This window comes from Manacus vitellinus, unplaced genomic scaffold, assembly GCF_001715985.3.
Source record: "Manacus vitellinus isolate BGI_N305 unplaced genomic scaffold, ASM171598v3 scaffold_3_pilon, whole genome shotgun sequence".
Lineage (NCBI taxonomy): Eukaryota > Metazoa > Chordata > Aves > Passeriformes > Pipridae > Manacus > Manacus vitellinus.
This window is the reverse complement of record NW_021940535.1, coordinates 661,269-678,743: the sequence shown is the minus strand read 5'-3', so window position 1 is coordinate 678,743 and position 17,475 is coordinate 661,269. Positions and strand designations below refer to the sequence as shown.

The 17,475-nt window shown below is 37.6% G+C and overlaps 1 protein-coding gene across 1 annotated transcript in view; it reads left to right on the top strand.

The window, feature by feature from the left end:
- Positions 1-17,475, top strand: part of LOC103755396 (integrin alpha-9) — a 121,127-nt gene that overhangs the window by 68,025 nt on the left and 35,627 nt on the right. The window contains exons 8-10 of the mRNA XM_018075097.1: positions 1,596-1,685; positions 4,938-5,046; positions 8,404-8,511. Of these exons, the coding sequence (XP_017930586.1) occupies positions 1,596-1,685; positions 4,938-5,046; positions 8,404-8,511 (307 nt within the window). The remainder of the gene's footprint in view (positions 1-1,595; positions 1,686-4,937; positions 5,047-8,403; positions 8,512-17,475) is intronic.

The following is a 17,475-nucleotide window of genomic DNA, read 5'->3' as shown; positions in this document are numbered from 1 at the left end:
GACACAGAGAAGCTATGTCACAGTGTTGTGGGAAAGCAAGTTTTGCCATCCAAGTGGCCATGTAAGCCTGTGCCTTGAAGCTGCAAATTTGGCAGTAGCATCTATAACAAGAGACTGGTTCAGTAGTGGGACAGATCAATTGGAGAAAGAACTTAACATTGCATTACATTGCTTTTACACTATTTGTTAAAAAAAACCCCAAAACTAAAACAACAAACCACAATAAAACCCCAAACCCTCTTCTTTGCTTCCAGGTGATTACTGTTTTTCTAGAGCTAAATTGACTGAGTTGTATTCTTCTTTTCTGACAGTACCTTAACTCCATTAGAAACAGATAAGAACATATCCATGAACGCTGTATAGAATTCTACTTGCCTATTCTGTTTGTCACCATGGTATATCAATATTTGTATTGGATGAGAAATGTCTCCATTTTGGACTCTTCTGTAAGCCTATTCAGAGGAAGAGCTTTTATTAACTGATTTTTTTTCCAGGACCGAATGTTTGTGGGTTTTGCTGTCTGGGCCATAGTTTTCTTAGCAGACATGGCCAGTGTGTCAGTTGCAAAAAGCTGAACTGTATCTATGCATGTATGTGCCAGGAGGCTCTGTTTTTGTAATCTGAGCAACTCATAATCTACATGGTATCAGTTGGGATGTTATTGCCCTCAGTGATACTGTCCTCAAACAAATATGATCCTATCTTTTGTTTTGCCAGTTTGATTTGTGAGTAATCAAATGAACTGCAAGGCAAAAGTGATTCCAGAGTCATAGCTAAAGAAATGGGAAATATATGTAACATATCTTTCCAGATTGTTCTGAGCTGTCTCCCACCAAGCAGACTCACCATTCAGAATTAGAATAGTTGCAGGTTTGCATGTTAGACATGCATTTCAGGAACCTTTCCCATATGTTAAGTGTTCACAGTGAAACAAAGTGACTCAAATGAGAGATAATTGCTCACTTTTCTTGTTCTTCTTTCTGCTTTTGACCAGCTGAGGCAACAGCCTTTGAAAATATAAAGTAGAAGCGCTTTCATTTTGGCAGCTAAATACAGGAAAAGGGGGGTGGAACTACTGAGAGGTTATGGCTGGTTCAGTGCAAGGGTCTCACCCAAAAAGCTACTTGCAGTGGCACCAAATTTGTGCTGTAGTACAATGCAGATACATTGAAAGCATTGTTTCATTTACTGAGTCAAGACCCTCTCTGGGGGACCCCCACAAACTGACATGCGGTCAGACTGGGAGAAAACGAACACCTGCATTAAAGTCTGAATGTCCTTGTTTCTCTCCATTGTATGATGGCTGCTGTAATTTCCCACAGACATTTGAATTCACACCTCGTTCCAACATACTTTTTTTTGTTGTGAGCCTGATCTGTCACAGCCATAGAAGAGCAGCCACAAAACACATGCTTTATGTGTCTGCTCTCTCCAAGACTGAGTGAACAAATGTAACTCTTAAGACTTCTTAAGGAACTGACGTCATTCAGATAGAGAGACTCAGAGTACAAGGCAGAGAGATGGTAGCTGTGAAACTGTGTGATATTGCAAATGCTGTCAATTTGCAGAATGTTTATTTTTCCTTTCTGGCATAGTGGAAACCTAGAACGCAGTGAATCTCTGCATGATAATATTCTAACCCTGTCAGTACCTCTGATGCATGAAGTGGCTTCATCCATCAATGGGTAAGTATCAGTCACCAAAGCAAAATCAGTACCACTACTACTACTACTGCTACTACTACTAATAACAATAACAACAACAACAACAATAATAATAGCTGGGTGTCTTTCAGTGAAAAAATAAATTCTTCTCTTTGTTTATATGTAGCCAGACTGTTGCTTTTCCTTGTTTCTCAGATTTTGGACATACAGACAGCCTCATTTGGTATCTGGAAATTTTATTCATTCCAACACTGTACCTCTTTTACACATATTTCTAATTAATGCTAATTAGTTACCATCACATTTATAGTAGGTATTTTAATGTCATGTTTGAATTCAAGTGATTCTTTATATCTGATGGGCCTTAAAAAAAAAAAAAAAAAAAAAAAAGAACAAGTAAACCATGGCCTGTTCCTTAGGGCATGGGTTGAGAGTCACCAAGGCAAAGGTTAGGGTCAAATGTTCCAGGATTTCAAGGAGCTTGGTGAAGGCTGTTTGCCTTTCTATTTAATATCACAAACAGAATTTGCTTCTATTTCTGTTCATTTTCCCACTCCCTCTACTCCCTAGTCTGTGAGGCATCTGACTATGAACTGGAGAGCATCACTCACCCTTTGATTGAAATACATGTATAAAACATAGCTGTTGTGTCCTCTCCCCAAGGCTACACATGTACAAGTTCCTGCCTTCGTAGTTGAGACTCTTCCCTTCCACTTGGCATCTAGCATAAACAGTACTTGAGTTGGCACTGGGGGACCTGGTCACTGAAGGTGAATTAGCATTCATGTAGACCAAGAAAGCTGATATTAATTCCTAAACATACTGGGGAAGCAAAATTTCATCAGCAATGTCCCTAGCAGGTCAGTGTCTGTTTTAGCCACCATCTATGGGAACCCCCAGGCAGTAGATATTGTCTGAATGACCAGTGCTGGTTGGCATCAGTAGAAATCAAATATTTCCTTGACTACTACGCTGGATGTATAGGAAAAAAACTAACTTGCACTGACATGGGATTTGACTGAAAAGGTGGGTAAACTCAGATTCATGGCCTAGACTGGGTTTTGTCACTTAAAGTTGATTTCTGTCTTGTTGCATGGAAATAAAATCCTTTTCAAAATCAATGAAAGGTATGCTTGAGCCTGCTCAGAGAAATGAAAAGCACTGTCAAACCTCACAAGATGACAAAGGACAAAAAGCAAGGACAAAAATCTCCATATTGAGAGTACAGTCTCAGCAGCATGTTCTGAAAGTTTTTGAATGTTTTCATTGTTACAGATTCTTCAGAAATTTAACTCTGTATCCCTTGCTTCTTGATGCTTTGATACAGATGGATTTTTGTTCACATTTACAGATATGAATGCTTTCATTTGTATTGTTAGATCTCTGTTTGTTACCTACAGAATACTGCATGCCAAAAAATAATATAAGTTGAGCTCTTTTCTTTCTCTTCAGAATGTACTTTTTTAAAGTGAATCCGAAAAACCGGTCTGAGAAACTGCTCAGAGACTTTTGATCTTTTGAGCAGCAAAGGTATTTATTAGCAGCGCTGGGAGCAAGCCAACTATTGCTGGAAGAACTTGCTCCCCGGCTCCTCAGAAAATCAACACTTTTATACAATTTTCAGATGTGATTAAATGCATATTCAAACGATTACAACATCTATCAATACATATTAAAAATAGGCAGAGTATAGGCAGAGCTTGGGGCGGTGCTTCTCTTGGCACCCCATTCCGAGGGGTAGTTCCCATCTTCCTCCATGGGGCTAGGGGCTTCAACTCATCTTCCTCAGCTTGACCCTTCTTCCTTTCCTTTGTTCTTGACCCGGTCACTGAAGCTTGGAAAAGGCCCTGGCTCCAGGCCTATTTCTCCTATTTAAATGTCTACCTGATCCTACTGTATTTCTAATTTATTGCTTCTAGGCCTATTACACGTTCTTGTACTATTCTCTTAAGCTTTGGTCCAGTAAGTAGAACAGAACGCGTACAGATCGTTTTGGATGTTGGTAACTTGTTTGCAGGCCCAAATTTCTTAGTTAACTCTTTTGGGCCTAGCCTCCTGTATCAAAAGCACAAGGTCTCTGAATTTATAAGCCCCACTCAAATGACTATGTGGATTATTTTTTTCTTTCTCTTAGACACAGTTTAGTTAATTCGAGTTCACAGAAAAGTCCAACTGACAGAGAAAAGTTGGGTTTATTGGAAGGCACAACATTCCCAGGCATGGTAACATTAGCAGTACTCTTTTTTCAGATGTCTTTTTGAACCTTATTTATCCTATATGAATCTAGGGGAACAAACTTCATTCCTGGTCATAAATAGCCCAGAAGGGCTTGTACCATGTTTGGGAGAAGCCTTCTAGCACAACACTGTAAATGGGAGGAGTAAATCTATCTCTCACTGTTTCCCCTAGCAACCCCTGGCATAGGAGGGAGACAGGAAAAAAGTAAATGTACCTAAACAGGCTTAAAATCCTGTCTCAAAAAGCTCTGACTCCAAAGGACAACCTGAGAAGGAAGCAGAGTTTTAGGCAGTGATGAGGACCAAGGTTCGTTTGAAATTACACCAGGACCGTTTCCAGACAATGGAACAGCCTGAGATTAGAAGGATGCACAAAGGATGCTTAAAGCACTCCTAGTCCTCTTCTGCAGGATTTCCAGGTACTGTGTTGTACTTCCAAGTAATTTCTGATAAAATCCTACTGCATTTTACTGTGTGATCAGCTGATAAGAGTGGTTAAGGAAACTTGACCTGTTCCACTGAAGTTGAAAGCAGGTTATATCCCCTCTACTCTCTCCTTTAACCATCTCTGAATCATAAAGGTAGTAAAACTTGGATAATTAATTGTTTATTCCTGCTTGCTATGAAAATGTACTTCAGTGAATATGTAACTGAAAGTTACATAATTCCTATTAGTTACTGTTTCTTCAGATTGACTTCACAGCGCAATGATTTCCTGTGTTACAAAAGCTGTGGGACTTGCACAAATCATCCATGGCAGGGGCCCTGGAGAAGAGGTTTTGTGATAGGAAAGGAGAAGAAGAGATAAGTAATGAAGTCTGCTTCAATGATGGGATGTTAATCCATGTCAGTTGAGATGCTGCTTGTGTAGTCTAGTGTTGCCAAGAAGAAATCAAATCAGGAACAATAGATTAATATCAAATAGTCCCATAGAATTTCACATAACTGTAAAGCAAGGGTGCAAGTCAGCTGGACACAAATATATTTAATTTTGGTGACAAACTCAGCTTACTATATCTGTGTCTTGATCTTACAGAGAAGTCTTCCCTACTTCATTTTTCTATGGCGATTCTGTGGAAGCGTCCAACTTTGTTCAGTTGGAAAACCATGAATGCCTTTTCCAGTCTCTCAACTTCAGCCTGCAGGTAAAACTCCTCCTTATTTTGTCTACTCTCCTGCTTGACAGCACATTCTGGTTTTGTGTCTTTTTTATTCTGGGTGTGGTATGGACTTGTGACCGTGACTTTGAATCACAGTCATGGGCAGAATGGAAGCTTTGGACAATTTTTATCAGGAAGATCGTCCTGTTGAGTCATGAGGTTCCAAAAGAACTCCCTTACTTTCTAAACTCCTCCTTACAGAGGAGTCTGGGTGCAGCTGCATCCAATCCCAGCCCCAGACTTGGTCAACAGTTTATATGTAAAGGTTATATAGATGTAATCGAGTCTTTGTATGAGATTGTCCCACAGAATTAAGAATGACAAAACAAATACATTTACATGAGTAACATAAATTATTTATTTAAACTGATGATGATAATGATTAGACTAAAATACTTTAGTCAGAATTATTTCCCACATAATATAGTTTTATTAATGGTGCACTATTTATTCAATTAATAATTTCAAAGCTAGCTTTTATTAAGTAGAGATTGATGATACTCACCCATATCAAGAACCATGGGCAAATCTCTTGCACTCAACCTCAAGGAGTAACTTTGAGGGACATCCCCACTCAAGGGAGGAATCTCTACACTCTCTCCTCAAAGGGGTATGTTCTGCTGTTAAAAAGCAGAACTGGGCTTTTATAGTATAAAATGATCAACTGTCAATCATATGTCTTTATGCTACCTGCGTCAGCTATGCAGCCTTTAGCTCAGCAGCTTTAGACAAGTTATCAGTGCTATCATTTGTTGGTTCCTTTATCAGGAACTTTGTCTACCACATCCTTACTGGTGCCAGTTTCTGTCAGGAAACACTGAATGTTTAACTTTGGGACTGACGAGTCAGGCTGCTTTCAGAATTCTTCAACACAAAAAGCAGCATGATCTAGTTACTCAAGTGCCACATCTTGGATGAAGTCACAGGTTTAAAGTGGAGAAGTAATTCTTTTTAGTGGCATGGTCTTTGAGCAGAGGAGTGGACCGCCTTTATCCATGAGAACAAACACATGCCTATGCAAGGGATTCAGACTTGCTAAATGCCCCAGTATGAAAATGTTTATAGCACTACTGATAAGAGTACAGTGCAGACAAGAGATAATGACACTAAAGAGGCAGATGTGAGAAGTTTTAATTAAATATTTCACAGCATCTCAGCATTAGTCAATTATTACCTATATTACACTGCCAGTTAGATGGGTTCCTCATGGCAAAATATATGGATGATTTATTATCACAAACTCTTGAGATGTGTCCAAAATTAACTTGCACTGTGTTTCGCTGATGTGACTGTATCTATTACAAGCCCTTCAAACTCTTTTTGACCACTAGATGGAACTAGAAAATGATAAGTCATGCAGAGGTAGGTTCATTTATTGAGAAAAATAGTGTTTCACCTTTTTTCTCCCTTTCTGTTCTCCTAGGCAGGAATGCCACTCAACTTATAACGAATAACATGTCTGCCTCTGTGGACAGATTGCGGTCCAGAGCAATTAAGCCCCCACTGTCATGTGGTGCCCTTAGCTATTTACTGAGAAGAAGTGAAAGCAGGATTTTAGGACATTAAAGCTTTTGTGAACCAGGCTGTTAATTCTTGTGATTCTGATTTCATTCTTGAGGATTTATAGGTTTTCCCCATCTTTCCCGCCATAACCAGTTATTCATTAAAACCAGATAAAGAACAGAGACACTTATTTTTTAATTAGATGAATATTTTTGATAAAGCAAAGTGATAACAGGAAAGGGAGAGAGAATCCATGAGATTCTCTCTCATGGCAGAGCCACCATTTGTCCCACTCATCCTCTTGTCTTTTATGCACACACTTAGAAGTTGCACTATTATTTTTTTTTTCCATATAGAAGCAGAAAATTATACTGGAACAAGTCACAGATGTGCTCTCCAGTAATGTGCTAAGCCTCATAACTGTGTGCGTCGGTGAGATAGGGCAGACTTTCATAATGGGCAAAGCATTGTTTTTATCACTCTTTGCTTAATTATTTTAAATGATTTGCCTGGCATTTATTTAACTCCTCCAGGTGGAGAAGAGTAATATTTTCTTAACCAAGAAAAAGAGATGATTTACAAAAATATGGGGCTTTATAGCAGTTTTTATAGGTGAAAAGTTGTACAGGGTCCAATGTTAATGGAAACAGATCTACATGGGTTTTTTTTAAGTAACAAGACATACAATGAAAATGCCTTTTCTGCAGTACTCTTATATCTGATCTCAGAGAGATAATAAAGGTTTTTAAAGTGTCTCACATGAAACATTATGTTTATATTTCATGCTGCATTTATCATGCTCGGTTGTAGTGGGATTTCACCCCCTGCCTGGAGCCTCAGTGTTTTTGTGATGATTTGGCATTGCAAACCAATTCTCTTTGTCAGTCAGACATTTCTTCAGATATAAACAGTGTTTAAAGAATGAAAACCTATTGTTTTTAATATTTGTACTTTACACAATTAACAACTGATTGCGGCATCTTTTAACAGTAGTGGATAAATATTCTAATGGGCTTAATGTTCTTACTGTATGCGTTTATATTTGTGGTTTTTTTACTGTATGCATTTATATTTGTTTTGTTAGAAAGAACCAGGACATATTTTTCCTAATAAAAAAATGTAGTTACAAATGAAAACTTATTTTCATTGAAAGTTTTCCATGGATTACTTCTTTTCAGCAAAAAATCATAAATTTTGGGATTTTACTGATACATTTCAGTGGTGGGCAGGAAATTCTTTGAGTTTTTGTCAAAATTTTGAGGGAAGGGGATTGATAGAAAGCTAATGTTTTTCACCAGGAGTTTAATTAAATTATAAACTCCAAAACTTGAATGGAAATTGTTCACATGCATTTTCTGGCAACTCACTCAGTAAACCTGCAGTCCAACAGTCACAATAATTGTTTAGCTTCTGCTTCATAAGGAAAACATATGCAGAATATAATGCAGTGGTTACCAGATGGTAATGAGAATGTTAACTGAGACAGTAATATTTCTTACAGCCTTCCAGATTGTATTACCAAAACACTCATAGTACTAGCAGTGTCTCTGTGTATAAGGTAGAAATCTTATGCTGTTTGTATTGATGACTGGTAATTATCTTGCAAAACTGCTTCTTATTTCATATATGAGCTGTGCCTAAAGAATATAAAGTAAGCTAATTCTTTAACTTCATCCTGACAGATACAAAAGAAGTCTTCATCTGAAGACATTGAAAAACCTGCAAAGTACTTGAGTTTCTTCAAATTTAACTATACTTCCAGCTGTGATTCTACAGTCATTTCCCATTAATGAGAAGTCATATATGTAATTTTATTGGTATTCATTTGTTCTCTTACAGGTTTACAATGCTGGACCAAGCACTCTCCCTGGAGCTTTTCTTGACATTTCATTTCCAAACCGCCTCTCTGCCACTGGAGACGAAATATTTCATATTCAGCAGATGATGGTGAGTATGTTATGATGTGTTTTGAGACCAGAGAGGCACTGAAAGCTACTGATGACTGAAACAATAGAAATCCACCAGAACCAGATGAATAAGTTGCTTTTTAAGATAATAAAAGGTTATTTGTACCTGTCATTCATGGCTAGGCTTCGCGAACGAAGATTTGGGAAGGCTCTATCCACATTTGCTACAGGCACGCTGGTGGCTTATGAGGCCAATACGTGACAGACATATCCGATTGCAAAAGGCACAGCAGAAAGACTCCTTAGGTGGTGTATTCTGCAATACACGGTTCTTTCTGCGTTACCTTTTCTCCTCAAGAGTGATCCTGTGTGTGTTCTCAAAGGAGACAGCTGCGTTATAGATGGTATGTCTCCAGGCCTCCCAACTGGAGGCCAGAGTAGACCAGTTATGGTGGTCAGTATGGCCAAGACTGAGATGTTGTTTCAGGGAGTCCTTGTATCTTTTCTTTGGGGGCTCCTCTCATGCGGCAGCCAGTGGCATTTGTACCTGTGGCCACATCATAAGTAGCTGAGCCCCTCCAGCTGTTGACTGCTCTCCCTTACCTAGGGCAAAGAACTGATTCTATGTTCCTGGTTTCCTATGATGCTATGTAAAACTAGGTCAGGCTAACACTGAAGAAAACATTTCCCCGAGTCACACCTCCAGAGAGGATTGAGTCTTAATTAGTCCTCCCTGATTGAGGGAGGATTAAATGGTGTATGTAATATCAGTAGGATATGTTACCAAACTGACTGATGTTCCTTGATTTTTTTCTGTGGCTTTCTGCAAGAATACTAGCTATGTCTGAATACCTTATCAATATCTATTTTTCTGTAGTCCATGTTATAATTTGCTCTTTTTGAGTGGTCTTTTAGCAAACATAAGTAATAGAGAAAGTTATTCTTTCAACACTGTGTTTTTCAAAAGATGATTTTGTGTGAACTACAAAGAAATTCAACATAAACTGTGGTAAACAAGACACATTCTTAGATTTCATTTCTAATATTTATTTATTAATTTCAAAACCTTTGTTAGACCACTAAAATACCATCATTTATACTGTGGTGGCCAAGAGAGGGAAACCTTACTACTGAGGTAAATGTAGTACTGAAATTCAGAGTAATCTGCTTTAGTGATAATTGAAAAGAAATATTATACTTTCTTGTTGTTAGCTACTTTTCTAGCCTTTTGGTTGAAAAGTATTACCATTCCTGATATGTAAGTAACAGTGTCACTGAATATGTGTAAACATAGATCCAAAGGATCTTTCTAAGCAGGTTTCGAAGATTTTTGCTGTGGAAGGTATGAGATAAATATAGATATGGCTTACAGATGGGCACTAAAGACAGAATAACTGAGAAACAGATTGGAATATTGTATGCAATACTAGTGTATAGACTGAGTCAATTCTCCAGCTAGACTGAATTAGTTCTCCAACATGTGCCTCATTTTCTGTGGCATTGCATTTTAATGTTTTATTTAGTCCAACCTTATAAACAGAAGATCACCTTTCCTTTGACAAGGATCGTGACCCATTTCCTTGGCCCTTTTCTGGTCTGTGTGCCATGGGAGGCAGTGTGTTCTCAACAGCAGCAGAGAGGTGGGAGTCTTCTTAATAGATTTTGTCTCCCTAAATGTCGGTACCTCCTCTATACATTCCTGTATAGCCAAGAGAAAGGAACAGAAAACAGCCCATCTTACTTAGACTGTGATAAATTCCTTCTTGGCATTACTTGTTTCTCTGTGTTGACTCTTCCAGAAGTCTGGGCAAATTGTCTTAGTCAAGGCACTCATTTTGTACACTTGAATTAGGTGAGATGTACACTACCCACCAAGTGGGAGAGGACTAGTTTCCAGGCATAGATGTCATTATTTCTGCACAAGTTGTCTGAAAAGAATGGGATGGACTATATGGTTTTGGATAGCTGTTAGAAAACAAGGCAAAACCCTTAAATCTTGCACTTAACTTATTTTTCATTGCTGTTGTACATCTGATGGTTTACCAAAAGGAGGTCCAGCTGGCTAGTGTGGTCTTGAGCACTCTGCTAAGAAATGCTTACAGGGTTTATATTGCTTTTCCCAACAACAGGTTGCATTTCCCTGCATGTTGTTGGACTGAATTGTACTTTGTAGAATGTCTTCATAGGATTTTAAACAGCTGTTGTGAGACCTATCTGCATTGCAGGCTGAAGAGTGGTAGTAGGCAAGTATGTTTTTATGAGAGCTGTTTGCCTGGTACACTAGCATTCACTGGGTCATTTTGACTACTGATTTTTGGTATATGGTCAGTAGAAGTCTACTTCATGACTTTCTAAACACCTCTAATATGTTAATAAATATTAGCCAAGCAAATCCTCTCTGGGGTAGTGGTTATCCCTGCTTTACAAATACATAATTGAAACACCAAATGGTTTGCCTGAGGTCACACAGAAAATTTATGTCAGAGCCAGGCACTGAACCTCTGTATCCTAAGTCTTACTATTGTAAGAGAGAAAGCATCCCACTCTTTTTCCTACTGCTTCTCTCCCACTGAGTTTTTATTGACTGAAAAGGGAACTAAAATCATGGATCTTTTCAGCTTTTCATAGACCAAATATAATTAAACAAACAAACCCTAAAAGCAGATGAACTTTGGAAAATGGTTTAGAACAGCTGTTTTTCAGGAGAATTTTTGTAAGCATAGTCATTAAATATTTCAAGCTTTTCCTTTTTTTCAACTCCCCAAAATCTAGATTGCAGTAAAGGTAATAAGGTAATAAAATCCTTTCAGACAGTGCAGGTGTTTCTGTAATTATGCCTTTTTGCTATAATTCAGACATTCTAGCTGTCAGTGTTGACAGAACTTTTAGAATAGGTGTCATTAATACAGTAGATTAGGAATTGTCATTTATCTGTAACTGACACTGTTGATACAGCATTTGCAATTTGATTACATAGTGGTTTTTGTTTTAAAGCTAACAATTATATTGCTGTTTCTCTGATATACAGTAAAGCAGTGGAATTTATGGGTGAAAATGCATAATAAAACCACTAGAGTTTGTGTCCCAAATACACATATACCACACAAGATAGTTCCAGGAACCAATTCCTTCATATTGAATTGAGTGATCTAGTCTTTCAGGCACAAAAAATAGTAAGAGGAAGAGAGTCACATATGACCCACTGGAACGGGCTCTTTCTCTGGGAAGTGTTAATAGGAATTATTATCTTGCTGGCCTTAGAGGAAATGACAGCCCTCATGCTTCCTCTGTTCCTGTTTTTTAGCTTTATTGCAGAAACTGTTTTAAGATTTTCTTCCAGACAAATTCAGGACACAAATTCAGGAATTTGGGGTTCTGCCTTAGAAATGTTCAGACGCAATTCAAGGGGCATTGGGAGTTTCTGCAGCACTTCTCCCAGCAAAGTTCCCAGTATATAAAGGGAATGAGTTAACAATAAAAGCCAGAAGTAAACAAGAAGATGGATAACTGGAAGAAAACTAGAGGAACAAACCACAAGTGAAGTTCCTCCCTATTAGAAATTTTTAATGAAAAGGAAATTATAGAAATTTTCAAATAATTTTAACTAAGAATTTCACAGTCGACATTGGGTTTACTTAGTAAATACTCAAATTCTGCAGTGGTAAATAATATTTTGGAAGCAGATAAGACAAATTAATAGTTGTTTGCTTTTATGCATTTTTGTATTTGCTTTCTTGCAGAGGTTTCAAGACAGCTTAAAAGCATAATAAATTAAATACCTCCGTTTGTTAGTAAAAGTCTTGTAATAGAATAGTATAGATGATGACACAGAAGAGCTTCATCCAAGCCGAGAAGTTAGTCTTAACACAAATATATTTTCTCCACTCTTCGAGCCATTGATTATCTATTCTTCCACAAAGGAAAACAGTGCACACTTGTGTGTGTTTTGGTTTTGAACTGAAAGATCAGTAATTTCCTTTGGCTATCCAGCTAATTTGGATGGCAAGGGGAGCACTACGTGACCTACCAAGGAGCTGCTTTCTGGGGTCTCCAAAAAGATTTTCACAATGGGAGTTCCTACCAAATTAACCAGGGAATTTCCTGAAGCTGTTCATAAATTAGCAATGTGTCCAGGATTACTCTGGTGCTGGTTTTATGGAGCTTGATCAGATTGTTGTGTTCCTATTTATTTTATTTGCACTGAAGGTAAATAAATTATGAAGAACAAGGGATTAACTGTTGGAAACCAAGTTTGTCTATTTGAACTGGATAATCTTCTTCCCTCCTCGCCTGTTTAGGTGAATCAAGCATATGAAAAACTGTGTTGTCATCCTCACTGAGATAAGAATCTTGTCAGAAAGTAATATGTGTATGTTGCAAATCTCTTCAAAGAGTTTGCAATCTAGGCAATGAAATAAAAGGGAATTCGGAAGAAAGAGGAAGAGAGAAAGAAATACTGTTCCCAATTTTTTGGTGAAAAGCTCCCTTCCTGCATGTAACTCTTGATATCTAAGTCTAGTAATTACTGTTTTAGTAATAGCTACCAATAGAATATATTTAAATTAATATGTTCTCTTACTCTAGCAATTAATGTAGAGAGAGAAGCATAGAAGCAGCTCTGGAGAAACACCAGTCTCCATTGACAGTACAGAAACCATCTAGTCTCCCTGAGTTTCCCTAGTCATCTAAGCTTAGACCTTGAGAATTATCTCCAGAGAGCAAAAAAATGGGTTAAACCCCAGTCTTGTGAATCCTACTCCCATTAACCTCAAGTGTTAACCGGTTAGCCCAGGGCCCTAGTTCCTAGTCTGACCTTCCTATCGCTTTTCGGTTAGGGAGCAAAATAAAGGTCCTTCTCTGGGAAGGACAAACAGAAGTCCTCCAGTTGTCCTATTATGCTTAGCATATTCACACTTCTTTCTGTGTGGATGAGACCTGGATTGCACCTTTGTGAAAGCTGGATATCAGTAAGATTTTAAAAAGTAAAGAGAAGCTGGAGGAATTGAAGAGAATTCCTTTTACAGGTTGCCTTTTAAGTTAATGGCTGCCTGAGCATGGGACTGTAGAAATGCTTGTCATGTTCCATAAGGAAAATGTGGAAATAAATTTTATTCTCTTCCTATGAATGTTGATACAGAAAAAAGTAAAATGGAAGTCAGTCCCAGAGCCACAAGTCTTTCCTGGCTGATGACAGGTTATATTTCTAAGGCCAGTTTTGTATACCACTCATGTAATTTTTCTTCCTGGCATTAGCACAGTAATGACTGAAAGGAGAAGGAAGAAGTTAGGGAGAAGCTTGCTGCCTCATTCCATAAAAGGTCCCACCCAGGCTGCTTGAGGTTTTTCTTCACTTATATAATGAAAAAGAAATCTTTGCAATTTTAAAACCTTAAATGTAATTTCTGCTTATTATCTGTATGTTTTATCTTCCAGCATAAGAATCCAATGCTTTGGCTACTTCACTGCTGGTGTTTAAAACTAAGCAAAGAAGGACATCAAAGCTCTCTAAAGTGCTGGTAGTGCATGAGTGTTCCTGGAAGCATATGTTGAGATTGTCAATCTCACTACTGTACACTCCACAAACAGAGGCAAACTTGCATATTGTTATGAGTATGTAGATAACCTCTTGTTTGTTGGTTTAACAACAGTTTAAAATTAGTTTAAAATTATTTATGTCTTTTAGACATTTCATCTCTGAAAACATATATATGCATATATGCAGTCCCAGCATGTGAAGATAGAAACATTTTACTTCATACAGCAAATTTTTTTTCCAGCAACATTTTATGCTATTCGTTGCCACCTTTGTCAGAAAGATTGTGCAGGAACATTTGCACTTACAGCAAGATTTATTTTAGCCCTTTGTATTCGTCATCTCATTTGTAGTCTTTTCATTTCAATGATTCTTATGCACTGACGTACACATATTTTGGCACCATATTTAGAGGCATAGCTAGATTACTGGAGAAAATTATTCATTCCAGGGAGCGTATTGTACAGAAATTTGTACAAAAAATTGTACAGAAACTTTCTGACCTTCCTGCCTCTTTCACTTTAATGCTTAATGACTATTGCAAAACAGTTTTGCTTAGGTAGTTGGAGGTGTTCACCCCACCCTCAGTGTAGAGCAGCTCTGTGATAGCCACTGAATCTGACTTTGGCTAGGAGCTCTCTCACTTGCAGGAGAAACTAGTACATCTGCCAGATCTGAGGATGGCTGTGAGGGGAGGCAGGAGCATACACTGTCAGCATGGGAGAGTCACCTTTAGACATGGGGAGCAGAACCCCAAAGCAGCTCAGAACGAGTTCTCTTAAACATCTTCCTAATGTAAGCATGATGAAATGAAACTCAGTGAAGAGGAACTTTGCTCTAATTTAAGTTTCCATTGTTATATAGGAAATGGTGCCCAGCCACAAAATTAAAGCTCTTTCCTGAGTTAAGACCTTAAAATAAATCTATAGTGGAAAAAAAAATCATGGCATTTTTACTTTATAAGAGACATCTAAATCACTACGCAAAAACTCTGCCTTGGTCAGAGTTCACGGCATTTCCAATGTTTCAAAATAATCTTTTCGTGCATTACTGGATGCATCCTTGAGGATACAGCAAAACTACTTAACAGGGCAGAAAGTTTTCTTTCACTTTGTAGTTTGGATTTTTAGGTGAAACCAAATTTGAACAAATTTTCTGATTTTTTTTGATTGTTTAGACCAAATCTTGTAGCAATGAAAATGGTATGGTATTTATATAAGCAGTGAATTTTTTTGAAAATTCTAAAGAGGATGTTCTTGGAAAATGCATTTTGAATACAGAAAAATAGTTGTCTTTCAAGAAAGACTAGTAATATAAAAATCAAGGCCATTGAAATATGGGATAAAAACACTGTGATCTATATATTAAATCAGGCCATGGCAACACTTGATGTGTTCATTTGTGGCTTGCTCACAATTAGCTTCCAAACTAAAGCAAAATTTGTCAATTTACTTAGTTATTGTAATTTTCCGACATGCTCCCTCCCAAAAAATCATCTCTTGTCAATATAATGTGGCCGTTTGATTAATATTTTGAGTCAACTGAAAGTGTTGCTACTTTGTGAACGGCCCATAGCTCCTATTTTAAATTGGCTGAATATGTGGAATTCCAATTTTGAAAAATATGGCTGATTTGCCTTTTGATAAAAGGAAATTTCAGATAAAGAAAGAGTATAATGGGTATATACATTACCTGTTATCAGATTGATGAAGAAAGCACGAGGTTTGGTAGATACCAAATCAGGAGTAATGATGTAGTAATCAGGAGTTTGCTGAGGTATGGAAAAAATATGTATAGTAGATTTTTTTGTAAGCTTCCCAGCCAGAGAAGGAAGCTCCTCCTGGTGAAGGACTACTGAATGAAAAGAGAATCTAAAATCTTTTTTTTTTTAAAATTCTTTATTTCTTTTTGAAGGAATCTAAGGATTCCTTTCACCATTTTCCCATTTGTGAAGCTGTTCTGGCCAAAAACAATGAAGAAGAAAATTGAGAAAAGAACTGCTTGGTTAATTAATTTAACACATAGTCTTCTTTTGAATCCTGATTCATAAACTAGCCTTTTTCTTCTGTAACTAGCACACAAGATTTGTGGTCTAAATGAAGGAAGCAAAAAAACAAGTAAGAGTTAAAAACTATGGTATCTGTGTATATAAACTCTAGCTCCCATCTGATGAAAGAAGCATTTTCCTCTCTGTTCATGTATCAGAGTGGAAATAAGCATCTTTTGTTGGATTTCTCTCATGGCTTTGCAAATCTCATACAAGGTACCTTATGGTATCAAAAGTATCAATAAACCATTGATACTCATTGAGAAATGAGAACTCTGAAGATGTCTTAGAAAGTAAAGGACATCTTCTGCCTAACTTAATATATCTCCTCTACCCCCCCAAGAGTTTTCTTTAATGAGGATGACTCATTTAATCTTCAGCTGTCTACAGTAGATAAGTAAAATCATCCTCTTGGAAGTCCTACCTTCTCTCCTCTGCCTCTGAAGAGCTTAGATCTTAAACACCTTTCTGATACATCCAAATGTCTGCTTTAGGGAAAAACACCAGAGTTGTTTGAGCCCTATAGGGAATGTACGTACCGACAGTCTTCAGAACTCTTCATCCTAACATCAACACAGCCCATAACGAAAGTCCAACAAATAGGTAAAGAAGAAACACAGGCTTATTTGTGTTTATGCATCATAGGTAAGGCTGCAGAAGGGGATGTGCTAGATAGAAACAGGTGGAACCTAGCTGAAGGAGCACCAAATTGTAAGTAATCTCAGGGACTTTTTAAATAGAGGCATATCCTGGGAATTATTTGTTACCTCATATGTTGGTTAAGCATTTCACAGTTCCCCTTAGGGAGAGGAAAAGTACCTCTCAGTGTCTCTCTCTTGAATTTCAGCTGTTAGAGGCTATGTAAGGAGCACATGAATGTTAATGGTAAACTGATTTCTGTGTAAGGTGGTGGTGATTCATTCTTAGGCTTGAACCTTCTGTGGACCTCACAGCTAAATCATACAAGTGGTCAGTCCTTCTTCTCACTGTGTATATGTGGCAGTACCCTCTGTCTAGGAAAGAAACTGCTGTCATGTAAGTTATGAACTTTATGCAAGATCTTTGCTTTTGTCACTGAACTGGATAGGCATCACTAGTTCTTCAGAGTAGTACTTCTGGGGATTGCTGCTAAGTATGTGCAAATCGGTTTCAGGACCAAACCAGGCAAATGTTGCAAGATCATGCTTATTGAACCTGATTATTTAATTAAGCTGTATATAAAGTGCATCAGAAAAAAACATCTAAAGCCATTGCAATCAGGTTAGCACAGATTTATGCCAAACATGCATTTAGTGTTTCCCTTTCATCTGGAGAAGCAGAAGGCAGAGCTATGGTGTACTCCTCTAAGCTGATTTAAGACTTTAATATCTTCACTTTGCCGTTTAAATCTTGCCTGTCTTCATGGCTGTGTAAGTTTACTTATT